Source organism: Microtus oregoni, unplaced genomic scaffold, assembly GCF_018167655.1.
Source record: "Microtus oregoni isolate MIOR12 unplaced genomic scaffold, Mior012 000021F_ref0000039, whole genome shotgun sequence".
Lineage (NCBI taxonomy): Eukaryota > Metazoa > Chordata > Mammalia > Rodentia > Cricetidae > Microtus > Microtus oregoni.
In genome coordinates, this window is record NW_024543080.1 from 19,374,548 (window position 1) to 19,402,374 (window position 27,827).

General features: G+C 45.1%; 1 protein-coding gene across 1 annotated transcript; it reads right to left on the reverse strand.

Moving 5' to 3' along the window:
- Positions 1–76: 76 nt before the first annotated feature.
- Tmem165 (transmembrane protein 165) lies at positions 77–27,827 on the reverse strand. The gene is made up of 6 exons (XM_041671290.1): positions 27,402–27,827; positions 14,906–15,131; positions 5,364–5,539; positions 4,787–4,966; positions 1,238–1,343; positions 77–470 (listed from the first exon to the last, which is right to left on the reverse strand). Exons 1-6 carry the CDS (start codon positions 27,600–27,602, stop codon positions 394–396), a joined length of 966 nt encoding a protein of 321 aa, XP_041527224.1. The 5' UTR covers positions 27,603–27,827; the 3' UTR covers positions 77–393.

The window sequence follows — 27,827 nt, forward strand, 5'->3', positions numbered from 1 at the left end:
GTTTAAGGTATATATATATATATATATATATATATATATATATATATATATATATATATATATATATAAACATCCCAGTGTCCAAGGAGAAATTGTATTTATAAAAGGGTCATGCTGCAAAAAACCTCAAGTGGACACACGTAGCAGAACAGACCTAAGGGCTGAGGTGTTAACATAATTAGGCTGGAGAAAAAACCCACACTTAGAAGTCAGACTTCTAAATTCTTTACAACTAGAATCAATGATTATCTCTTTTGGACATAATACTTCATTAAATGGGTCAAACTTACAAATTAATACTACAAAATACAGTGTTTTCCATTACTTTTAGTTGTAATGTACACTATGTACAGAAAGTTGTATATCTTAAGCTGAGTACACATGAAGAGCTTTTTAAAAACCAGAGTCTGGACTTATAAATAGTGCAGAAAATGCAAACGCCAGGAAAACGATGCCTCCTATGATTGTCACTGGAAAAGAGAGAGAGGTGAGTGAGGCGGCATGTCTTCCACCGTGACACTGCTAACAAACCGTTTGTTCTCCACTCTCACACGACTAAACTGTCAGTGGCCCAGCATTCCTGATTCTCATTCTTACCTGACAAGCAGAACTTTCTTCGCACACTACTTAGAGCAAGAATTAAGTGAAAGTGTTGGCAAGCAGCAGTTGTATAAATCAGGGCAGTAGGATGGCTTAGCATATAAAGGTGCTGTTGCCAAGCCTGACAGATGATGCCCACAAGCGTCAGACCCCAAACCGCCTTCAAAGGCTGAAAATGGTGGAGCTGGGCGGTGGTGGCACATGCTTTTAATCCTAGCACTCGGGAGTAGAGGCAGGCCAACCTCTGTGAGTTCAAGGCCAGCCTGGACTACAAGAGCTAGTTCCAGGACAGCTAGGGCTGTTAGAGGGGAACCCTATCTTGAAAAAAAACAACAAAAGGTTGCAGATGGTCAAGTCTCACACAGGACCTGCCTATCATAAACATACTTCAGGCCAGTGGGTTTTTCACTGGCTTAGAAGCTGAGTTTGGCCATGTTTTGGTAAATTTGTAATTTAACTAATTTGTATACATGAGAAAAGTCAGTTTGCAGAAGCAGGTAATGTACACACAGGTCTAAGTGATGAGCATGAAGACCAGGTGGTCTCTAGAGAGATGAGCAAAGCTAGCATGCCATTTCTGTTATGTCTGATTTTCAAGCATTAGAACACGTTTGCATTTTAATTAAAGAGACCTTACCTGTTCTAACAGATATTTTTTGTGCTATCATCCTTCCTCCAATTACTGCCAATCCAGTGCATAAACAGTGTCCCACTGTTCCACCCACTGCTACACCATAGGGATCCTGGAAGCAGATGGAGCTAGTGTTAATTTAAGTTGGAGATGCTGTTTGAGAAACATCAGTATTAAGTAGAACTGAAAATGGATCATGAACCACATAGCATCATAAACACTTAGAAAAGTCCAGATACGCTCTAACTTTATGAAACAGAAAATCGCTGCTTCAAGGAATGTGGACAATACAAGGCTAGATCTGAATACTGAAATCCTGTATGGTACAATATTGTTGTGTTCCTGAGAGCAGAAATCCTGCCTTTGTGGATTTAGCTCAAAGTAAGGAATAAATACCAGAATGAGCTAGAAGGTAGCAAATTGGGGGAGCAGTGAAAGCCCCCAGAAAAGACAGCCCAGGAGAATAAGTAAGAACCCCATGTATCTCTCGGGGAAGAGGAACAATAGAGCACTGGAGGAGGCCTGCGGAGTATGTCAGGAAGGCTGAGAGCCAGGGATGGAGTGTAGGCTGGCACCTGACTTCTGTTTCAGAGGCCAAGGTTCAGTCCCTAGCTACAAGGGATCCCTATGAACACTTCCCTGTCTTGAGATACTGACTGGTTTTAACACAAGTGGGTTTCTGCTTTCAAAGGAGAAACAGTGATGCCTCGACTGGGGCAGGAGACGAAGACGAGAAAAGCAGGTGAGTGGAAACGCACATGGATGCCACGAAGGCATCAGGTGTGACAACTAGTAACTGAATAGACATGGTAACACTGGTGTGATAAGACTGGAGGACAGTTCAGCAGTTAGTAATATTCGTTGCTCTTCTTGAGGACCAGAATTCTTTTTTATTATGTCGGGTGGCAGGCACACTACTGCCTGTAACTCGGTTTCCAGGGAATTCAGTGCCCTCTTCTGGCTTCTACAAGCACCCACATACACGTTGTCATACACAGGCTCACAATACATTAAATATGTTTTTAAAGGAGCAGAGGAATGAATTATGGGAGCTGGCAAGTGAAAAGTAGGGTGTATTCAGCTGAAAGCTAGGCACAGCACACTTGTAATCTCAATTCAAGGGAGGCTCAGGTAAGAGGACTGCCTGAGGTTCAAGGTCAGCGTTGGTTAGCTAAAGCAATTGTCCTTTATAAAAAAGGCCAAATTTGATAATAACATCACCTGAGGGAGCACAGAAAAACTCATAGGAAAAAAGTATGGACAAGTTGACCATGATGTAATTAACAGGATGAAAACTACCCAGTAATTGGCCTCAACAGGTGAACATCTGTGATGTCCGATAAACTGGGAAAGGCAACTTAAGGATGGTGAGTTTATTTGGGTTCACAGCTCAAGAGAACAGTTCATCGTGGTAGACGGTAAGAAAGCAAGAACTTGAGGCAGTGGTCACTAGTATCCACAATTAAGAAGCAGTGATGAATGCTTGTGTCCAACTCACTTCCTCATTCCTAAACCAGGGAATGGTGCCTCCACCCCCAAGTAGGATCTTTCACCCTAATCTAGTCAACATAATTCTCAGGTGACTCTAAGATCTCAAGTTGATAACAGATTAACCTCCCACCCTGTGAGGTGAGCAGTTGGGTGGTGGTAGAGTGGTCCTCTTAACCAACCATAACCATGCTCCCGAACTCTGGAAATCCAGTGAGGTAAGCGACAGGAGGACCCTAAAGACAGTGGAGGGAGTAATGCAAAAATGCTCCAAAAACTCAGCTAGGAGAAAGGTGAGAAGGTGGGCGCCATGAAGGCATCAGGTGGGGTCCAAGACTGCACTGTGGTTGCTGGGGGTGAAGAAAGCTGAGCAACAGGTCAGCAGCCAGCTGCTGGGAGTGAGAAGGTAGCATGTATAGTCAGGACTCAGACAGCCTGACATGGACCAGAGAACGCACTACCACCAAACTGCTACCCCAGACAACTGCCTCATTCCATGTGAAAATAAAATGGTACTTAAAAAAAAAAAGATCAGTGGGTTAAATAAAGTCATTTTAACAAAGACTGAAAAAATGCTCCTTTAAAAGCCAAGCCACATGATTTACACAGAGACGGAGAGTAGTGCTGACATGGAGTGCTGTGTTGGGAGCTGCTAAACACCCTATGTATCCCACACAGTGGTAACTGCAGGTACCAGCTGACCCGCAGAGCTTCCACCACAGCTCATTTTCAAGGCCCAATTCTGACATCCAAGAGGAGGCAGGACATAGCCATTAAGGAGCATTTTAAAAGGTTGTTTTATGAGAATCAAATAATAAGAGATCCTTTCCCATCTCTAAATAAAGCATTCTTAGGCTTCTTTCCGTGTAATCTCAGTCCTGGCCTGGAAATGCTTTCTATTTTAAGCTGGAGGACTATGGTAAGGAACATTTTTGTTTTTTTTGAGACAGGTTTGTGTTACAGCTCTGGCTGTCCTGGAATTCTCTTTGTAGAACCGGCTGGCCTTGAACCACCAAGATTCCTGCCTTTGCCTCCTGAGTGCTAGGATTAAAGGTGTATGCCCCCTAGGAATGTGATCTTTCAGAGAGACATTCCCAGGATTTAAATGTTTCAGTGTAAAATAATATAACTGATACAAACTTAAGATCAAGAGCATGCAGCTCCCCAGGACATCAGCATCTGTGAACAGAAACTGGCATCTCATAGAAGATGACATCAAACATCCTCCCTCCTCCCAGTAGCAAACTGATAGGTCTTTAAAATATGTGTGCCCAAGGGCACCCGCAGAAGACAGGCTGCCTTCTGGTCCTGACTCGAGCCACCCCACCTCGCGAGTGAAGGGTTGGAAGGTGTCTTCTAACTGCACTGCAGTCATCGGCTTCTAGAGCTGAGGGGACAGAAATGCTCTGCAGACAGTCTGCAGCGTCCCAAGATGAGCACTGCGAGCATTCTGATGTCCTAGATCCTATGTGTTCCTTCCTCTCAATTTCAGAAGTAACCCTCCTTGGGTCAGTGTAAACTCACAGGCAAATGTGCTTCAGAAAACTTCTGAGTCATTAAAGTGATGTTGAAAAATGATTAATCAAAGAGCTGCTCAAAAATGTATGAACAAGTAAGCGAGTTCCCCTCTGTTACATCAAGTTTTGCTATTAAAAATTTTGTTGTTTTAAGACAGTCTCAGTATGTAGCCCAGGCTGACCTGAATTCAAGATCATCTTTGCCAGACTCCCCAGTGCTGGGATTACAAGCAAGTGATATACTAATTTATATTCCCAATGAGCATATAGAGAAGACACGAAGGGAGAGCCAGGCAACAAAGACAACTGCCACAGCTTTATTTTGGCAAAACACAGGGGACAGACCCAGCAAGATAAAAAGAAAAGAACAATTAAATTTGAGTTCAAGACGTACAGACATGGAGAAAGTTTGGAAGGCTAATTCCAGGTCATAAAATGAACAGATGTGTCCAACTTTCAGCATGGGTAGTCAGCCTGTGGCCTACTTGCCCACTGGTGTGGAACAGTGTGAACTGTGGTCTTGATACAGAAGCAATCAAACACTACTCACCTCTCTAGCTGCCAGAACAATGGTAGTGAGTTGAGAGCGATCTCCCCATTCTGCCAAGAATGTTAAAGTGAGAGCTTGAACAAAAATGGGTGAAATAAAATGCAACCACTTCTTCTGAGGTATTGTTGTGCTTGTACCACTTTCAACATCTGGTCCATTTAAGAGTTTGGTTCGTTGAAACTGAAACAAATAAAAATTACCATTAACCCTAGTAATTATATCCAAATAACATAAAGTCACTCAACCCTTTCAATGCATTTAATTGCACAGACATTCACTAAAGAAAATATACTCTGCATCCTGACTGCCCCTTAGCCACCAACCTCACATGGTATATCAGCTTTCCCACTCCAACAAAACCAAACAGTATGCAGATGCATAAGAAACACGTAGAACTAACAGTTCCCAGAACCCAGACACTGGCCATCAGCCTAAAGCATTTTCCTCCCTGCCACATTCACAGTAACCTAAAAGCACATCAAAGCCAAGTTCTAGGAGTGGAAACTAATCAAGTTCACCCACACATAAAGCAGGGCTGTGTCCCGAGTGCCTTTGGCATGTACCAGTGACAACTTACTTCTTCATCCTTCTTCTTTAACTCTGCCTGAACTTCTTCCAGCTCCTCCTGACCCTCATCTGGGCTCATCTTCAAACCTTCCCGAAGCATTCTAATGCCAAAAATGGCAAAGAGTGCAGTTGAAACATAGTAGGTATACACCCTGGGGATGACTGTTGTGGCATAGCCGAACAAAACTGTAAGGAAATGCCAACAGTGTTAGGTGTCTTCCACAGCAGGTAAACTCAAAGAAATTGTAACGTACTTTGTTGAAGGAGAGCTGGTTCACATTAGACACATCAGCTATGTAATACTTCTGCTTCTTTCTTTCCAGAACTGAGTTTTGAGAATGTCAAAGCTCACTGGCTTTCCATGACGCCCACATCTGCCACAGGGACCTTTAAGATGTTGACCTCCTCTCCAGTCATGCTCAACTAGAGGCTGGCTTCCCACTTACATCTGTGCTGGGCACAGTACTTGAGCCAGGTGGACTGATGTCCTTCAAGAAGTTCAAGATTTTATAAACTGGAAGCCACATACCACTCTATAAATAGGTGCCTCTTTGTCACGGATCTTTAAAAGATCAAGAATCATGACAATTCTTTTTTTTTTTTTTTTTTTTTTTTTTTGGTTTTTGGTTTTTCGAGACAGGGTTTCTCTGTAGCTTTGAAGCCTGTCCTGGAACTAGCTCTTGTAGCCCAGGCTGGTCTCGAACTCAAAGAGATCCGCCTGCCTCTGCCTCCCAAGTGCTGGGATTAAAGGCGTGCGCCACCATCGTCCGGCATGACAATTCTCTTATAGCACAATTCACACTGTTCCTTTTTAACTATGTAAATTTAGCATATCTTATGAAATACTAAAAATTCCTTATAGGTATGTGTAGAAATACCAATATGACATATATTTTCTATCCTTTGCCTACTGAAAGGGCAAAGAAACAGACGTTTTGGTAACAAAGCATTCCTGGGGAATGTCCGAGAAGAGGCTGACCCAAGCACAAGATGCACCTGGTATTCCTACAAGGTAAGGAAGGGCAAGAAGCTGCCCCAGAACAAAGACAGCAGCTAGATAGGCTCCCACAGGCCAGCCTGGACAATGTGGTCAATGAACACCTGGAGAAGGTGCATGAGCATAAGAGTGGGAGGAAGGAGCGCAAGGCCGAGCTCACTCGTGGAGAACAGAAGCCAGAGTTAAGCTACCATTCTGAAAGCATTAAGGGAAAACATGCGAGAATTATACTACATCTCTGGGGAAATGTCAGTAAAGAACAAGTTATAAATTGTTACAGTGTGTCCCCACAGGCTGGATATTAGCTCCAAGAGAACACTAAGAAAAGAAATCCTGAACTGGACAAGTCAAACTACAATGTCACTGAGGAAAAAAAAAATGGATGCCATGTGCTTCCATGAGATACTCTTCTGAGGACACAGGGACACTCATGGGCTTCTGGCTAAGAAGATGAACTTGAGTTTAACCATGTGCAAACATCCCCCATGAAAGAGGAAAAAACACAGGGTATGGGCTTCCCCCACCACACACCCTGTGTCCCCAACAGCAATTGGGAGAGAGGGGCCTGCACCTTGCCTATGCAAAACAGTAGTGTGAAGAAGACCTGAATCTGAGGGCAGCACTGACCCTGCTCCTTGCTGCAGGCTGCACTGGTGAGCTAGCCACGACAGTTCAGATCGTACGGACAGTGACCATGAGGGAAAGCTGGCAGACTGGCCAGGCTGACCAACCCAGCTCTCAACCCAGATCCAGAACCAGGGCTATGTGTTGGCTCACCCCAACATCCACCTCATCTGTGAACCATTGGAACATATGGAGGGGACGAACCTACAGACCCAAAACAGCAGGATCTCCATGACACAGGACAACAGAATGTCCAAGAGGAGCCCCAGTGAGAGCCCAGCAGTGTAGAGGAGCCCCAGTGAGAGCCCAGCAGGGTAGCAGAGCCCAGTGAGAGCCCAGAAGTGTAGAGGAGCCCCAGTGAGAGCCCAGCAGGGTAGCAGAGCCCCAGTGAGAGCCCAGCAGGGTAGCAGAGCCCCAGTGAGAGCCCAGCAGTGTAGAGGAGCCCCAGTGAGAGCCCAGCAGGGTAGCAGAGCCCCAGTGAGAGCCCAGCAGGGTAGCAGAGCCCCAGTGAGAGCCCAGCAGGGTAGCAGAGCCCCAGTGAGAGCCCAGCAGTGTAGAGGAGCCCCAGTGAGAGCCCAGCAGGGTAGCAGAGCCCAGTGAGAGCCCAGCAGGGTAGCAGAGCCCCAGTGAGAGCCCAGCAGGGTAGCAGAGCCCCAGTGAGAGCCCAGCAGGGTAGCAGAGCCCCAGTGAGAGCCCAGCAGGGTAGCAGAGCCCCAGTGAGAGCCCAGCAGTGTAGAGGAGCCCCAGTGAGAGCCCAGCAGTGTAGAGGAGCCCAGTGAGAGCCCAGCAGTGTAGAGGAGCCCCAGTGAGAGCCCAGCAGTGTAGCAGAGCCCCAGTGAGAGCCCAGCAGTGTAGAGGAGCCCCAGTGAGAGCCCAGCAGTGTAGAGGAGCCCAGTGAGAGCCCAGCAGTGTAGAGGAGCCCCAGTGAGAGCCCAGCAGTGTAGAGGAGCCCCAGTGAGAGCCCAGCAGGGTAGCAGAGCCCCAGTGAGAGCCCAGCAGGGTAGCAGAGCCCCAGTGAGAGCCCAGCAGTGTAGAGGAGCCCCAGTGAGAGCCCAGCAGTGTAGAGGAGCCCAGTGAGAGCCCAGCAGTGTAGAGGAGCCCCAGTGAGAGCCCAGCAGTGTAGAGGAGCCCCAGTGAGAGCCCAGCAGTGTAGAGGAGCCCCAGTGAGAGCCCAGCAGGGTAGCAGAGCCCCAGTGAGAGCCCAGCAGTGTAGAGGAGCCCCAGTGAGAGCCCAGCAGTGTAGCGGAGCCCAGTGAGAGCCCAGCAGTGTAGAGGAGCCCCAGTGAGAGCCCAGCAGTGTAGCGGAGCCCAGTGAGAGCCCAGCAGTATAACTGAGCCAGACCAATGACTCGCGGCAATGAACACTTGCAAGTAAAGATGAGTGAATTAAAGGGTAAACTGCGGGACTCGGCAGGCCTTCTTTTTTTTCCTTTCAAATTTGGTTTTATTTTGGAGGGAGATTGCAAGGGCAGAGAGTGGATGCAACAGGACAGGGAGATAAGTGGGATCGGAATGCATGATGTGAAATCCACAAAAAAAAATCAGTAAAAGTTAAAAAAAAAAAGTACTATGTGTAGTATGTCTAAGTACATTCTATTTGCCTAAAGATACAGAAAGTATATAAACATGCCCAGGTTATTTACACAGATTGGCCACAAATGCTAAAGCAACAGGGTAAGATGCTAACAGTCAGTGCACCTGAGCAAGAGCACTACACCAGTGTTCACTGCACCCTCTCATCTGTGCAGCTTTACATATAAAATTACTTAAAATGGGTAAATCATTTATTGTGAAAGCATGAGGACCTGAGTTCAAATCCCCAGAACCCACATAGAGCCAGACACAGCAGCATACATCTGTCATCTCAGTGCTCACATGGGGCAACGGGAAATGGGAGTCAGAAGCAGGAGAGGCTCCAGGAGCTCATGGGCCAGCTAAACTCGTATACACAGCTGTGAACATAGGCAGAAGGCGAGGACCAAAATCACTCTAGACTGTTCCCTTACCTCCATACATGTACTGTGCAGATATCCACACTCAACAAGCACAGGCATACAAGACAGAATAGGAAAATAAAACTACTTCCATAAAAAATATTAAGTGCTGAAATAAAATGTAGAAGACCCTTTGAAATCTTCCAAACTTAATTCTTCTTTTCTCCCCAGATACAACATTCTCAAATCCAGTGCGGGCCTAGAAACCCACATCCGTCCAAGACCTATACACTGTCTTCTGGAGGCCCGGAACCGAGAAGCACATACACAGCACTACGGGGTGCTTTAGCGCCTGCCCTGTAGTCAAGTTAACAGCAGTTTCAGAACAACTGTGTTAGCACACCAGAGGTCTGAAGATGAAGGCTTTCAGTTATGAGAGGAGAGTCCGATGAGGAAGTGACACAGGAAGACACTTCCCACAGACTTCCAACTCTTTACATGTCTCCTCCACAGCACACAGGAAACAAATAGCATTTAAGATGCCACTGGGTAGATCTCTTTGGTTATTTATCTATGTATTTGTTTGATGAGTGTTTGGCCTGCATGCACGGCTGGCACCTGAGGTGGTCAGCAGAGGGTACTGATGACGCCCTGGAACTGTAGTCAGGGTGGCAGTGAGGAGGCTCTGGGTGCTGGGAGCCAAGCCTGGGTCTCTGCAAGGGCGGCCAGAGCTCTCAGCTGCTCGACTTTCTCTCCAGCCTCAGGTTTTATTACTTTAATTTTTTATATGGTTAATATTTTTGGGGTGTGTGTGTGTGTGTGTGTGTGTGTGTGAGTATGAAGTTATGTGCACAGAGAGGCCACAGGAAGACATGGGGGCTCTCTCACTGACCCTGAGGCTCAACAGTTTTACTGTCTCTACTCCACAAAGCTTGGGTTACAGGCACAGGCAGGCAGACGTACCTGGCTTTTTATGTTAGGAATTAAACTCAGGTCCTCATGCTTACACAGCAGTGCTCTCACCCACTGAGCCATCTCTCCAGGACTGCACTGCGCATATTTTACAATACCGTAATTGCTTTGCTGTATACAATATACCAGAAATAACAGCTTTGCAACTCCTGAAATTTAAGTTTGGAAAAATTAATCTATTTTAGGTAAAATCAGATGAAGTACAAAAAAAGATGCTTAGCAGGGCGGTGGTGGCGCACGCCTTTAATCCCAGCACTCAGGAGGCAGAGGCAGGCGGATCTCTGTGAGTTCGAGGCCAGCCTGGTCTACAAGAGCTAGTTCCAGGACAGGAACCAAAAGCTACGGAGAAACCCTGTCTCGAAAAATCAAAAAAAAAAAAAGATGCTTAGGTCCCCATAGAGAGCAGAGCCACCGGGCAGCCCCACAGACGGGAGGACCCGATAGAGACAGCAGAGCCACCGGGCAGTCCCACAGACGGGAGGACCCGATAGAGACAGCAGAGCCATCGGGCAGCCCCACAGACGGGAGGACTCGATAGAGAGAGCAGAGCCATCAGGCAGCCCCCATAGGCAGCAGGAGGTAGGAGAGGCTTAGGGAAGATACCCAGCGGAGGGAAAGGATTAAGCACACATAAGAGCTGGAGAATGGATGGAACTGCATTCTGCAGCATAGAACGGTGCATAAAGACACAGAAATGACGCTGCTAGCATTGTCAATATACAACTGACGGCACTCAGAACATCCCAAGTGTGGCCAAGTTCAACTCTACTTCCTACAATTAATATTACTTCATATAGAATATATGAGATCATATTCACCACTAACTCCTCCCAGGTCCACTCCCATCCTCTCTATACCCCTGACTTCGTGTCCTCTTTCTTTTTCCTTTTTGTTTTTTTAAGTTAAAGAACTAATCAAGATCATATACTCCTGGATATGAAGCCCTTCACTGGAGAATGGTTGACTTACCATGGCCACAATCAAAAAGAAAACTGCCTCTGCCTCCCTAAGAAGCCATCAGCTGTCCAGTTTCAGAGTCTAGGGTGGGGCTCCTGAACTCCTTCCTGGTTTACTCAAGCTACAGTGCAGACAGGCCTACTCTTGTGCCAAGAGTGACAGCTGCTATGAGTCCATGTGTATAGTGCTCCGTCATGTTCAGTGTGCAGTGCTCTGTCATGTCCAGTGTGCAGTGCTCCGTCATGTCCATGCATACATAATGCGTGCAGTGCTTCGTCATGTCCATGCGTGCAGTGCTCCATCATGTCCATGCGTGCAGTGCTCCATCATGTCCATGCGTGCAGTGCTGCGTCATGTCCATGCGTGCATAATGCGTGCAGTGCTTCGTCATGTCCATGCGTGCAGTGCTTCGTCATGTCCATGCGTGCAGTGCTCCATCATGTCCATGCGTGCAGTGCTGCGTCATGTCCATGCGTGCATAATGTGTGCAGTGCTTCGTCATGTCCATGCGTGCAGTGCTTCGTCATGTCCATGCGTGCAGTGCTTCGTCATGTCCATGCGTGCAGTGCTCCGTCATGTCCATGCGTGCAGTGCTCCGTCATGTCCATGCGTGCAGTGCTGCGTCATGTCCATGCGTGCAGTGCTGCGTCATGTCCATGCGTGCAGTGCTCCGTCATGTCCATGCGTGCAGTGCTGCGTCATGTCCATGCGTGCAGTGCTCCGTCATGTCCATGCGTGCAGTGCTCCGTCATGTCCATGCGTGCAGTGCTGCGTCATGTCCATGCGTGCAGTGCTCCGTCATGTCCAGAGTGCAGTGATCCGTCATGTCCACTCTAGTCTTCCCTGACCTCAGGCTCTTACATCCTTTAACCCCCAACCCCCTCTTCTGTGATACGTTACTTCTGAAGAAAAAAACCTATTGCTGCTATAAAATACTAATACCTATACTAATTTTCAAATTGTAAACAGTATTCAAATTATTCTAAATATCTAAAATACTGTGTTTATAAAAACACAAGTTTTAATTAAGAATCAAGGCATCAGAGAATCAGAAATAAACCTTGCTCTACATTTTTTCTTAAGTATTATTTTTTTAAAAAAGAAAACAAACTATCCTTTTTCATTTTATGTACCAATCCCAGTTCCCTTTTCTTCCCCTTCACCCATTCCCTCCACCTTATGTCCCACCCCAGTTCCCATCCACTCCTCAGAGAGACTAAGGCACACTGCTTTGGGGCACGTCCAAGACCCTCCCCATTATATCTAGGCTGAACAATTTATTCATCCAAAGAGAATGGGTTCCCAAAAAGCCAGTACAAGCAGTAAGGATAAATCCTGGTGCCACTGTCAGTGGCCCCACAGTCAGCCCCAGCCATGTAACTGTCACTTACATTCAGAGGGACTAGTTTGACCTATGCTGGTTCCTTCCCTATCTGACTGGTGTTGGTGAGCTCCCATTAGCTCAGGTAAACTGTCTCAGTGGGTGTCACCATTATGGTCTTAACCTCTTTGCTCATATTCTCACTCCTCCCACTCTTCAACTGGACTCCACTGCGTGTCTCTGCCTCTATTTCCATCTGTTGCTGGATGAAGGTTCTATGGTGACATTTAAGATATTCATCAATATGATTACAGGGCAAGGCCAGTTCAGGCACCCTCTTCTCTACTGCTTAGGGTCTTAGCTCAATGCATGGGCACAGGAGACCACGCCCTAAATATAACACCAGTAGCACAGACTCTGAGAGCAACAATAAATAAATAGGACCTCAGGAAACTGAGAAGTTTCTGTAAAGCAAAGGACACAGTCAGTAAGACAAAAAGGCAGCCTACTGAATGGGAAAAGATCTTCACCAACCCCACATCAGATAAAGGACTGATCTCCAAAATATATAAAGAACTTAAGAAATTAGACATCAAATTCCAAATAATCCATTATAAAAAACGGGATATAGAACTAAACAGAGAATTCTTAACAGAAGAATCTCAAATGGTTGGAAGACACTTAAAAATATTCAACATCCTTTGCCATAATGGAAAAGCAAATAAAATGACTCTGAGATACTATCTTACATCTGTCAGAATGGCTAAGATCAAAAACACCAATAATAGCTTATGCTGGAGAGGATGTGGAGTAAGAGGAACACGCCTCCATTGCTGGTGGGAATGCAAACTTGTACAACCACTCTGGAAATAAGTATGGCGGTTTCTCAGAAAATTGAGAAATCAACCTACCTCAGGACCCAGCAATACCACTCTTGGGCATATACCCAAAGGATGCTCAATCATACTGTAAGGACATTTGTTCAACTATGTTCATAGCAGTATTACTTGTAATAGCAGAACCTAGAAACAACCTAGATGCCCCTCAACTGAAGAATGGATAAAGAAAATATGGTACATTTACACAATGGACTACTACTACTCAGCAGTAAAAAACAATGAAATACTGAAACTTGCAGAAAAATATATGGAACTAGAAAAAAATCTTCCTGAATGAAGTAACCCAGACCCAGAAAGAGGAACATGGTATGTACTCACTCACTCATAAGTGGATACTAGCTGTAAAGCAAAGAATACTGAGCCTATAGTCCATGACTCTAGAGAAGCTAAGTACAAGGTGAACCCTAAGAAAAACATGCATCAATCCACCTGGAAAGAGGAAATAGACAAGATCACCTGACAAAATTGGAAGCACAGGGGTGGGAGAAGGGAGGGCAGAAGGGGAAGAGAAAGGGAGAAAAGGTGAAGTGGAAGGAGAAGGAGAATTTGAGGGAATGGGATAGTCGAGATGGAGGAAGGGCAGAGATGAGAGCAAGGAAAGAAATATTTTGATTGAGGGAGCCATTATGGGGCTAGCAAGAAACCTGGCTCTAGAGAAATACCCAGGAATCCACAAGGACGGCCCTTGCTCTACATTTTAAGAAATTAGTTTCATAATAGCAAGAGGCAAATGGCAAAGCCCTCCAAATAAACTATCTTATCACAATAGAACAGAAACCACTAGGTGGGCAGAAACTATTTTCTGTACTTCACAGAGAGGAAGCTAAAATCCAGGGGTCAGTTAACTTAATTCACTAGGGTATGCCATGGAAGTCAGTCTCAAACCAAGCTGTGGCTCAAAGGGAAATACCATCGTCTAACACACTGTGGTGGCCTGAGGTAGCTCTCACATAGCAACTAAATACAGCTCGGTTGAGTGATAAATTGACTTTCTTGTGGTCTAACATCTTAGAGCCTATAAAGCAGTAAACCGAACCGTAACATAATCAAGAAGGTTAAAGAATGCTTCATTTCCCATAAGCGGGGTAAGAAAAAGATTAATAAAAACAAATGAAGACTGCTTCTCAGTGCTACCACCCACTGTGCCTCAGGAAGTAAGCACGCAGTTTTCTGTGGCCTCTTGAACCCCACTTCTAAAACTACAAGTATAAATGAACTTATCTGGACAGAAGAAAAAAAAAAACCTGAACTCGAATACAATTAAAAAATTAAGAATTAAGGCTAGAGTGATTAACAGTGCTTGTTGCTCTTGCAGACCCAGGTTCGGCTCCTCACACCCACACGATGGCTCACTACCATCTGATACCCTCTTTCTCAAGTCTGCAGGGACCAGACACACTCATGGTGCAAAACACATGCAGACAAAACACTCATACACACAGAATAAGTCAATTTAAAAAATAAATAAAGATTGCCAGGCTGCGGTGGCACACCTTTAATCCCAGCACGTGAGAGGCAGAGACAAGCGGATCTCTCTGAACACAAGGCCAACCTGATCTACAGAGCAAGCTCCAGGACAGTTAGAGCTGTTACAGAGAAAACTGTAAAATAAATGAATGAATACATAAAAATTAAGGGCAAAAGCCACCAGTGAATAAATGACAGGAGTATGTATCTTGGCTCTGAATAGCTAAAACTTCCATTTAAGAAGTAAAATCTAGGTTTTAATAATGTATATCCTGAAACCATTTGCTCATTTGTTGTTTACTAAAGTCTGGGGATAAGCAGATTTCAATGTAACTGGGTGATACAAGACACATATCATGTTCCCTAGGAAAGCACCCTTACCCGACAAGCATGTCATCAAGGCCAAGGCAAGCATGGCACCAGCCAGCACAGTCAGCCGGTTATAACGCATCGCCATGATGGCTGCTATGAAAAATGTCTTGTCGCCGAGTTCAGACACTATGATGACTGATATGGCAGCGACAAATGCATGGATAAATCCCAGATTCGTCTGGGTGGCTGCATCTTCTCTGTTGGTATGAACTGGGGCGGCTGGTGTAAGTCCTTTCTGAAAATTAAAGAAAAAAAAAACAAACAAGAAAATGTTTAAGTCATTTAACTGTCATTCTCTTAAATGAGAATTATTTTTTGTCATAGCCATTGCACTAATTTATTGCTTTAAAATTCTGAATGTCATTAGTGATAGCAGTAGCCCATAATTCAGCTCTCTATACAGATCAATTTAGAAGAGTACATTATGTCTTGACACCGTAATTACCTTATTTTCTAAGTAAGTGTTAGAGCCAATTCACTGCTGTCTCGTTCAAGTTCTCACTAGTAATTCAGGTGAAGACTCAGGTGTTTATCAAACATTCTCTGACATGAGGCTGACAAGACCTATCACTAACACTGTAAAGGCCTATACGGGATACAGGAAGCTCTCAAAGGCTACAGTCAGAGCTGGCTGCAGCTAAGATGAGGTTTAATATAGCTGGATGTGTAGATGGTCCTGTGATGAACTCTAAAAATATCCTGGAAGGTTATCTGATAAAAAAAAAAAAAACAGAGCAGTCTTGGTGGATAACAACCTAACAGTATGAGAAACTTCATTGGCCTTCCCCAAAGTTGGCTAGAAAGTTCCAAAGCCCTGCCCTTTAAGAAGGCACTGACTTCTGTCTGAAGGTCATCAGAAATGGAGAGATTCGAAACCCAGGGCCTAGCAAGCAAGAAGAGGCAAACTCTGCTTGTTCAGTTTGTTTGCTTGCTTTTATTTATTTATTTATTTATTTATTTATTATGTATACAATATTCTGTCTGTGTGTATGTCTGAAGGCCAGAAGAGGGCACCAGACCTCATTACAGATGGTTGTGAGTCACCACATGGTTGCTGGAAATTGAACTCAGGACCTTTGGAAGAGCAGGCAATGCTCTTAACCTCTGAGCCATCTTTCCAGCCCCTGTTCTGTTTTAAGAGATCATAAAAAAGGAAAAAAGGAAGGGAGGGTGAAGAGAAAACCTGTAAAGGATGGTTACAGAGCAGGGGTTTTATGCAGCCAGCACAGATGTGAAATCTAATACTGTTAGTTCCTGACTTGCTACTGAGACGCTAAGGTAATCAGATGAATACCAGGAAGGACAGTGTGTCTCGGTTTCAGTAACTGGGAAAGTTTTCATGTGGCTCTAGCTATGCTATATGTAACATTTTCCACTGTTATTGTGTACACTATTCCTCAATGAATGACATAAATTTGACTTCAGCTGCTACAGGGAACATTAGACTGTAAGAGTGGCGCAGACTAGGGGAGACCTCTGAGCCAAAACAAGGAAACCCTCTGTGGTCCCCGCAGTCAGCAAGCACCGTGCTACAGGTTCTCTCCTTCAGCACCTTAGTTCTAGTTACACTCCTTTAAAATAAGCTTATACCTGGCCCAATAAATAGTCTGTGAGCATGAAGCTTTCCAGGAGACATAGGCACTTCAACTAGGACGTCCCAAACACATAACTTTCCTGCTGGAACCCCACCCTTCTTCCCCACACTACCCTCCTTATGAGACAGAGTCTGGAAGTCACCATCTTGTTGCATCATCATCCTCCTAAGTCCTGGGGTTAATTACAAGCACCAACCACCACATAGCTAGATTTTTTTATATAAAAAGACTTCACAAAACTTCAGGATCTTAAGTCCAAAAAAAATTTCAGGAGTAATATACAGCACTTAAGATCATTGGCTCTAAAGCTCAAAAAAGAGAAAATTTTGCATTTTAAATCAAATAACAGTAGAGATAAGCGCTTCATATTTTCATGGCTTTCTAAAACTTAAGTCCTTGGCCAGGTTATTTAGTCTGTTCTCCTATGAAATAAAGAATCAAGTTTGCCTAGAGAATACACTAAAGGGGGAGCTGGCTGGAGAGATGGCTCAATACTCTGCGAGAGGACTCAAGTTTGGTCCTCAACATCTACACAAGGCATCTCAAATCAACTCAAGGGATCAGACACCCTCTTCCGGCTTCCACAGGCACGAATGGGGCATACATTCACTCTCTCATAATACTTTTAAGGGGGCTGGAGAGATGGCACAGAGGTTAAGAGCATTGCCTGCTCTTCCAAAGGTCCTGAGTTCAATTCCCAGCAACCACATGGTGGCTCACAACCATCTGTAATGAGGTCTGGTGCCCTCTTCTGGCCTGCAGGCATACACACAAACAGAATATTGTATACATAATAAGTAAATAAATAAATATTTAAAAAAAAAATACTTTTAAGGGCGAGTCCGGCATATGGCTTAGTGAGTAAAGGTCCTTGTGGCCAATCTGACTACCTAAGTTTAACGCCCAAGACTCAGGGTGGAAGGAGAAAACCAACTCCTCCAAGCTACCTTCTGACCTCTATGCATATGTGCATGTCCACACACACACAGATGTATGTAGGTACACACATACATAGATGCATAAAAATAATAAAAAATTAAAATGAAACAAAGTAAAACAAACACAATCCTCCATATTCTCAAAACTTTTCTACACAGAAGACTAAAAGTTTATTAAGTCAGTCCTGGATGGCCAAAACTGAAGGATCAGGATGCTGTGAAGACAACAGGATTTTTAAGAATCAAGTATTGCAGATGTCCCATTTGGCACGGGGCCACCCAGTCACTTATTCTCTGTCCAGTTCAGTCTCTGCAATGGTCTCTGTCCTACGGAAAGGGCTCTTTGCTGAGGGTCAAGCTGCACTGACCTGTGCATGGCAGGTTAGTATTAGAACTGCAGACAACAGCACTAAGTGGACTCGGTAGGTTCAGCAGTCAGAGAGGGTAGAGGGAGAGGTAGAATTATGCAAATACAATAGACTCCTATGTGAAAATCTCCATTTCTTAAAACATGAACTATTAATTGAATCAGAAAATGATGCATTAACATCTACTGGTTGGTGTGGCCAGCCTTCACTGAGTTAGTAGTGTCTAGGTCCACAGCTCTAGAGCAGACTGTTCACACCCAAAGCATTACCAACATGACCTGACTCAGTCATCCGCCCACTAAGGCAGCCATGGCTCAGAACTGTAGTTTCAGGGAGGTCCTCAGGAGGGGTGGCGCCTGGCATACAACAAGCCCTCAGGACCACACCACAGGACCAGCTCACCAACCTTCCCAGGACCAACTACTCCACGTCCCTTCACTACTCAGCCACTGTTGCTATGCTTCTGTTTATGTTGCTGGTTCAGTTGAAAAGAGGTAGAGGTAGTGTTTCTATTCAGCTGGCCAGAATGGGCCGAGTCTTGGGCAACTGAGAAGAGAAAGAGTGAAGGGGCAGGGAAGAGGCAGAGGCGGGGGTTTCTCTGCAGTAGCTGTGACCCACCTCCATTTTTTATCTTATGCTCTGTTCTTAGTTTTAAAATAAACTTAAAAGAAATCAGTATCACTGTCAAGAGTGTTTCAGGCCTAGAATGTAAACCCTACCTGTATCTATTTAATACTCCTAAGCTAACCACACCAGTTCCCAATATAAACCTTTCTCCCAAAGAACTCAGAATAGCAGTGCTAAGTGCAAAACACCACAAGCTAAAAAATTAGCTCATAATGTACTTTTATATTTTCTGGTTTAAATTACTCATTATACATTATACAAAGTAAAAGCAGGTAAAATTATTTGAGAGATCAATTTAACTCAATGCACCCAATCACCACTAACTTATAAGCAATATTTTTAAATTGCCATGAAGTATTCTAACATTTTTTCATACTACTTTTAAAGTGGTATCCATGTGCTGATTCTTCCTCATGGATCGGTCATGGACAGTGTAGCCTGAGCACTTTCGGGGCTTCTGCTAACTACAGTCTCAGTCACTCAGACTTCCTTTCCCAGTGCTCTTCATTTTGCCCCATTCGTCCGGGCTCCTCAAACCCAGCTAAGAAAATGTCTTGAGCAAGCTTTATCAGGCCTTTAGCCCTTTACACTCCAGGCCCCTGAAATCTAGCCATATTCATACAGTGACAATATACCACAGAAGGGGTGAGAGCCACAAAGGTGAGGCCAGGAACCCTGGGAAGCTGACATTTTTGTAGTGGAAACATATTACTAATGAAATCAAAGAGACAAAGTAACTAAGTGTCCAATCAACAGGAACCTATGAGCGCTACATAAAATATACTGGCTGGCAAGATGGATCAGCAGTAAGGGCACTGACTTCCAAACCTACCAACCTGAGTTCCATCCCTGCGACCTTCAAGAAGAACTTCTTCAACAAGTTGTCCTTTGACCTCCACAAGTGTGATGTGGTCCACATACATTCACATAAACAAACACAGATAGTTGTAATTTAAGAAATTCAAGATTATGAACAAAAATGTTCTATAAATACTAATGTTGAAAAAACTATTAAGATACTTCAGATGAAATCTGTATTACATATGAAGGTAACACATACAGGGAGAAAGGGAGTTATGTACATGATGGTAAATGCACCCCAGATCGCAAGAAACAGTGGGCATTTCCAGAGCCGGAAATCAGAACCAGAATGGCTGAGCCACTTTTCCTTAAAGAGCCAAGTATTTCACAGCTTTGTGGGCTGGATAGTTTTGTGGGAATTACTCAACTCTGCTGCTGTAACTCCAGAGCAGCTGTAAAATACTTTAAGAAATGAAACAGCAGGGCTGTTCCAACAGAACTTCACTCAGAGAAACCAGCCGGTCAGTGGGAATCCAGTCTGTGGAGCCACAGAGTATGAGAAGGCAAAGCGACACCTCGTCCCACACAGCCTTCCGTACCTGTTTCTGCCATCATGACCCAGGTTTGCATCACTTCAAAGACCTTTTTGAAAAATGTATTTTTAACTGTGTGTGTATCCGTGTGTGCGCGAGCAGATGCACATGTGTGAGGACAGGCACCCACAGAATCTAGACAAGGCAGCTGGATCCCTTGGAACTGAAGTCACAAGCGGCTTTGAAGCACCCTTCACGGGTGCTGGGAACCAAACCTGAGTCCTCACAAGGGCAGTACCTTCTCTCAACAGCTGAGTCCCGCCTCCAGTCCCTCCCAAGAACTGTCCCCTGACCTGCTACTCCAGCAGGGCATCAGTTCTTTGTGAGCTGTGGCAAGCCTCGTGCAGATCCCACCAGAAAGGACATACTCTGCACTTATTCTCCCAAAGGGCAGGGAGCTCGCAGCTGGATAACCTATCTACAGAGAACTAACTTGTCAGGTCAGTCTTCACAACTGTCAAATCCTTGTGAAACATCTCTTTATAGCAGAACTTGGGGTATGGGGAGGGCTTAGAAAACCTACTTTGGGGTAGGGGTAGAAGAAGGAAAGAAAGCAAACAGAAATAAAAAGGCTGCTGTTTACTGTGTAGCAACTACTAGGGACTAAGTAGGTCCCTAAGTTACTAAGAAGAACTCAGATTATTTTCACATCATTTCATTTGATAAGCAAAAAAATCATAAAAGCGGTGATCGCAATTTAACCTGGGCACAAAAGACTTAACCCATTTTTCTACAATCATATTGCCATGATGGTGTTAGACTTAAAATTTTAAGAGAGTAGCTCGCCATGTCAAATGAGAGCAGGAAAAGATCTCTGGACTTAATTTGCTAGGTTACAAGTGGGCTTCAAAATGATGGGGTGGAGGCTGGAAAGAAGGCTCGGCAGGTGAGTACACTAGCTGCTCTGAGTACTTTTTATATATTACTTACATATTATATTCTTTATGTAAGTCTCAAAAGGATATAAAGGCATGGCAGGAACCATGATCAAAGATTAGCTGACAGCCAACTGTCCAGTAGAAGTGGTCTCTAAACAGCAGAACAGAAACCAATGGGGCCAGGCAGTGCTAGTAAAGGTCCCTAATTATTTCTTCTTCCTTCCTCAGAATAGGAGGAGCTGGCTATGGAAGTGGGGCTGAAGAACAATGGAAAGGGGGAGAATAAGAGAATCAAGGAAGAAAGCACTAGAGGTCAGAGGAGCACAGAAGGTGGGCAGGGCTGGGATGTGGCTGAATGGTAGAGCAGTTCCCAACAGACACAAGACCCTGAGGTCAATTCACAACACTGGAAAGGATGAGTTTGATGCCAACATAGTTCCCAAAGGGCAGAAAGAGCGCAGAAGCCAACACGGAGATGACTGGGTACAGCTGGAAGGCAGCGCAGTTCCAATTCTGGCACTCCATTCCTCTGCCACACATCCCACCACAGGACACCAAATACTGGGGGTTTCCTTATAGTATTTCTGATACACCATTAGGCCAGGTTTGGTTTGGGTTTTTGTTTGTTTTTTTTTTTTTTCCCAATACAGGGTTTCTCTGTATAGCTTTGGAGCATGTCCTGGGAACTCGTTCTGTAGACCAGGCTGGCCTCAAATTCACAGATCCGCCAGACTCTGCCTCCCAAATGCTGGGATTAAAGATGTGTGCCACCGCCACGGGGCTCTATGCCAGTATTTTAATATATGAAACACAAATTGCATCTTGAAACACAGGACCAGCATCCTGCACTTAAACATAACAAAAATCTTTGCTGAGAGCTGGGGAGAGGAATTGGTTCATACTCGTCACAAAAAAACTATTGGGGCTTGAGTTTAGATCTCAGAACCCACTCAGAGCCAGGGGCTGCAGCACAGGCCTAGAACCTCAGTGTTCCTCCAAGATGGGAAGCAGAAAGAGGATAATCCCACAAGTTTGCAGAACATCTAGCATGCCAAACACAGCATAAAACAAGAGCCCCTGGCTGTCTCAAACAGGGCGGAACTCCAGGATGAACACCAGTGGTCCTGTCACCTCCATAAACAGGGCGGAACTCCAGGATGAACACCCACTGGTCCGGTCACCTCCATAAACACACCACGGCACACCTGTGCTCACACCCTCATATGACACACACTCAAAGAACTCTGCATGTAATGCCTCATTTAAGAAACTGATCATGGGCTGGAGAGATAGCTCAGAGGTTAAGAGCATTGCCTGCTCTTCCAAAGGTCCTGAGTTCAATTCCCGGCAACCATATGGTGGCTCACAACCATCTGTAATGGGGTCTGGTGCCCTCTTCTGGCCTTCAGGCATACACACAGACAGAATATTGTATAGATAATAAATAAATATTTTAAAATAAATAAATAAAAAGAAACTGATCATTTGGGGCCATCTCCCTTGAAACTCCTGCGCCATGAGAGCAAAGTGGAGGAAGAAGCGAATGTGCAGGCTGAAGAGCCAGAGACGGCAGATGAGGCAGAGGCGCAAGTAAACTAGCTTGTTCACCCCGGAAGGCTGAAGGAGCCCAAGTAAGGGACGCTGAAGTACACTGGTACTAGTTGTTGGACTGTGTGCTACGGTCAGTATGAGTCTCAGTGGCCCTGGAACCTCGCCATCTGCTCACAGAGACCACCTAGAGACCTGACTGCCTTCATGACAACCAAAACATTACTACTGGCCCTTTGCCCTGGACCTATGGCATTCTGGACTAGTTCCGTTCTCACTTGTGGCCAAGTGTAACTCGTGTACAATAAACCATCTTCTTAGCTGTCTTAGATGAAGAATCAAAAAATAAAAATAAAATAAAGGAAGGAAGGAAGGAAGGAAGGAAGGAAGGAAGGAAGGAAACTGGTTACTGGAGAACCAGCCTCTCTATATAGGCTAGGCTGCACTCAACTTGAAACCTCTTATTGTAGCTTCCCCAGTGCTGAGATTATAGGTATGCATCACCATAACATTATCCTCACGAGAAAATGACAACAAAGAGAGAGAGAACTGTATTCTAACCAATTCTAACCGTAGAATTTAATGAACACAAACATGACTTACTAAATTCTCCTTTTATTCATGATGAAACCAGGAAGATGCTTGCATGGAAACAAGCTTGCTGCTAAAAACTGATTCCACCCCTTCAGATTTTGTGTGTGTGTATAATAAAGAAAGATATATAAAAGGTTATTAAATAAGAGGTGACACCACGTGAGATAATGGAATCTGGGACAACACTTAGGACTAGCTCAGCCTCAACACTACTGACAGAGTCAGAACAGGTTTAGAAATATCACTGTGTGCAAATGACAAAAAGCCAAAAGCTACGCAACCTAAAACAATGGCCCTGCAGACAAAGCCAGCACTAAAAGATCCCAATTAGAGACTGGGTAGGAGCAGCATCTTGCTATGCAGCTGGATCTGTAACAGAGCAATATGTACCAACAGAGCCAAACTCCATCCAGGGGTTATAGAGGTGTGTGCCACCATGGCCAGATGAAGGCATTTTATTACAAGTTTTCATTGCAATGTCTAAGTCTTTCTGGATGATTTCATTAGATGATCTAAATATTCTTTTATTTTTACTAATGTTACATTTGACTCCTATTAAGAGTATATATTTTAAATTTATTTTTTATTAACATTTAGCAACTTGTTTACGGACATTGCCATTCTACTATGTATTTATATATTTGAAGCATATTACACACTTAGTATTACTGATTTTTCTTAATAAAGTTCTTTTGCTGACATAACACCAAATAAATGGAGTACCAAAGCACTATTTCAGGCAGAGGGCACTATAGGAAACAGTCGTCACAGCCTAAAGTGTCAGTCACAGCCATGCAGAGGCTAATCTGGGCGTCTGACAGTATGGAGGAAGAATGCCGTTTAATGAAAATGGGGAAAACAAACGATTCTGTGGAAGTTTTCTCACAGCAAATATGTAACAGAACAGCAAGAAGTGGTGTGAAAACATGAACCTGGGCAGGACGGGTAACAAGATTTTTGTAGGTCTACCAACAGTGCTACACAGCCAGAACAGTTTCTTCAACTTCAGAATATTTATCATCTATACTCTGCCCAGGAAAGAAATAGAAAAAATAAGAGCAAACTTAGGTCACTATCTGGAGCACAAAAACTGTGATTTGTTCATGACTGTATGATCAAAGAGAACCCCTCTGCTCCTCCTCGACCTCCTGAGGGCTGGGACAACTGTACATCACCACCTGGCTTCTTCCTAACCAGGTTCTAAAGACAAAGAACACTCAACACAAGAGCCCCGTCTGAAAGTTCTGCCAGCTCACTTCTCCCAGTAAGATACAGCCACTTGTTCGTGCTGTCTCTTCCACCCAAACACCTGCCAATGAAGACAAGATTTTCCCAGTCCACTCTCAACTTGAGGCAGTGGCCTCAAAGGTTAAATTTAAATATCTCATCCTTTTAAAACTACTACTGCATATAGTTGCAAAGTCAGCTGAAACCCAGATACTCAACAGATATGAATCCTGGCTTATATGGTTGTTAAACTGTGCTTTGGTCATTTATGTCACACAGAAGCAAGTGATACTTTTATTAAACAGTTAAGAAACATGAAAGAAGAAAATTTTCAATGTATTCTAGTACTGTAAGAAATATTTGAGCTACAGCAAAAAGTTATACAAAAATATAATTAAAATGAGACAGTTTTGCTACTAAGTGTAAATCATCAATTCCTAATGGAAAAGAACACCAATACTTATGAAAATATTAAGACAAAACCCAGAGTGTCTGCACTTTCCCTCCAACCATTAGCTGTAAAGTCAGACATCCATAAGACCACTTAAGTGAGGCCAACAGACTGTGACCTTAACACAGTAAGATTATCTCCAGCATCCTCAAAGGACTGCAGTAACTAACTGTAACTGTGCCTGCCACCATTTCTGCCTTAAAAATTGTTAATGACCACAGCGACCATGAAATGCCTAGAAAGTTATACATTCATAAATTGCACTCTTGCATTTGGTTATTTCACTCCCAGGGGGGTGGGGTGGGGGGCGCTGTTTTAAAGCAGGCTTCTGATGCTCAAGTATGTGGCAGCAGGCTCAATGATGAACACAAAGAAGAAAGTTCACGACTCAGCGTTTTGGAGTTGGTTCAGAAGATGTATAGAGTAGGGACAGACCAGCCAGACCATGAATGCAGTCATCTGAATGGCAGCGATGCTGCGGATCTACGGTTGGAGGAGGCAGTGCAGGTAGAAGACAGGACAGGGAAAACCCGCTCCACCAAATGCCTCTATGCCAAAGAACTAGAGCCCCTGGCTTCTGAGAGCCAGTGACTCCCACTTCTACATGGGCCATCTGATCTGTACTGCAATCAGAGGCAATTTATTACTCTTGATTTCAAACACTCCTGACCCCACACACACACTGAGCATGCGTGCATATGTGTGTGACTGTGCGCATGCGCGCTTGCACTTTAAACTTTACAAGGGTCCCAGCATTAACATCTATATAATCTACTGCAATTCAATTTCTAAGTTAAAACCAGTCCATTAATGAACAAAATCACAACAGAGGATGAAGCTGAGTTTCCTTAACTTCACCTAGTAAACCCTTTAGCAAGTAAAAGCCTGGATGTATACTGTTAAGATAGTTTTTCCTGCTCAAGTTCATTTTATACATCTTCCATAAAGGTATTTAAAACCCGAAAGGAACTAAAATGTAAAATCTTAGATCTTCCTCTTAGAAAATTACTTAGCCAACAACTAATAAAATACAAAAATAAAAAAATACAAGGTCTTAGGAAAGAGACCAAGAGGAGTAAGATAACAACACTCTCTAGACATTAACATGCTGCAAGGGCAGACAACATGTATACAAGTTTTAAAAAACCAAGTCAGAACTGCAAGTATTAAGAATAGATAAAATAGTAAAGTCCCTCAAAGGGAAGGAGGCAAGGGGGTATAAGTCATCAAGATCAAAGGCTTACAGCAATATACAATCCAGCAACAACTAAAATGCATTAGAATTAAACAAAAGGCTAAGAACTGCTAAGAGCACCCGGAAGATGAGAAGCAGGACCTGGCTTCAAACTCTGCTAAGAGCACCCGGGAGATGAGAAGCAGGATCTGGCTTCTAACTCTGGCTGGGATAATGGACATTAAACCACCCAAACCTAGGCCGCCCCATCCACAACCAGGAAATGTCACCTGCTCTACCTGCTTAACAGCCACATATGGCTGAAATCAGCTCCCCAAATCTTAACGTCACACCAATGAAATCGCCTAACAGGTGGCTATTGATTTAACTTCTTCCTGAGCACTTCCAGTAAGGAGAATCTTTCCTTATTTCTCAAAACCGATTACTACACTCTGGGCAGGTGATTCTTAGAAAGTACTTGCTGTGTAAAGGCAAACTCAGAATCGCAGACATTCCCACCTCCCGGTAACTGCATAGAAAACAAAATCCGGGAAAGGCCAGTGTAATATGAACCGTGGGGAAATGAAAACACCCATTACTCAGAGAATGATCTCTTCCGAAGAGCAGCTTGGGAAAGGCTCCAGAGGTTTCTGTTGGCTCTTGAAGATGGGAAGGGTTCTGACCCGCAGGCTTCAAGCTTGAATTCTGTTGTAAGGCCTTTGTTTAAGAGGGACTGGCAAGAGAGCACATGCCAGGTCTCAGATCTGGAAGCGGCGGTTTCAGAAAAGAGGGAGGGTGTGGTGGGTCCCTAAAAGACCTAGAAGTTGGCTGGAACTGGGTGATGAAGAAACGTGAATATCCAACCTGTCATATGACTGAGGTCAGAACAGAGCCATTCTCTTAAGAGTTTTGAGTTCAGTGAATTAGGGGGCATAGACTGGGGCAGGAAACTGAATGCCAAAATGGACCCTACTGACAGACTAAAAACTCCAGAATGTATGAGTCAAAACTGGAAATAAGAGAGCCCAAGACAGAGAAGAGTGTCTTAGAAAGGAGAAATTCTACGAACATAGATTAAAAGGTTAATCTATATCTATGTGGTGAACGTAAATGTAGTTTTTAGAATCCCCCACCCTACCATCAGACACAGGTCTCTGCGTTCTTTAAGGGCCACTTCCCTCAAGCCAAAGCATGGTTTTTAAAAAAGGGAGGCCAGCAATGCATGATCTCTAGACCAATATTTGGCAAAGAACCAAGCTGAGCTTGGGTGAGCATCTCCGACTGGACTGCTTCCACAATGATGTGGAAGATCATGTGTGATGATGACCCTTTGACAAGCTAAAGTCTCCCAGCTGCTCTGTGCTAAAAACTTTCTACTCCGGATGAGTATTTCCAGTCTTTCCAGTACGGCACATCTGATCAGCACAACGCTGACTCCGGAGCAAGCACGTCGATCCCGGGGATCTTGGGGACCACTGGGGACCCCCGGCTGGGCTCTCCCTTTCCCTTCCCCCAAGCAGTCAAGCGAGGCCAGGCCGCGCCTGGGAAAAACAGTCGAACACCCTCCCCCCACCCCAAGCGAAGCTAGCAGGGGCCGGCTCCCCTCCCCCAGTCGCCTCGGAAAGAGGGCGGCGCCGCCAGCGGCGGAGCCTGGTACCCGGCGGCCGGCTCCTGGCTCGCCCGCCCCGTACCCTCCAGCCGCGGCCCTCACCTCGGCCCGGGCCGGCTCGAGGCCCTGCACTGCCGCGGGCTGCGGCTGCAGCTGCTGGGCGGGCGCCGGCGGCTCCTGATTTCGGTGGCTCAGGTCTTCGTCGGGGCCGGCGCGGACCCCAACCGGGGCCCAGAGCAGCGGAAGCAGCAGGAGCAAGAGCAGCCGTCGCGTCGGAGCCCGGCAGCTCCCTCGGGCCGCCATCCCGCCCGCCCAGCCGGCACCGCGCTGCAGCAGGAGGAAGTGCGGGCTAAGGGAAGCGTCGAGCCTGGCGTGCCGGGAGGTGCGTCCGTCAGCTCCCGCCGCCGCTCAGCGGGGCAGCCTGCACCACGCGGGACGCGGCGACCGGGACGGACTAGCTGCGGGCGCTCCGCGGCTGCCGGGCAGGAGAACCCACACACTCCTCCAACTGCCTCCGCGGCCCGACTC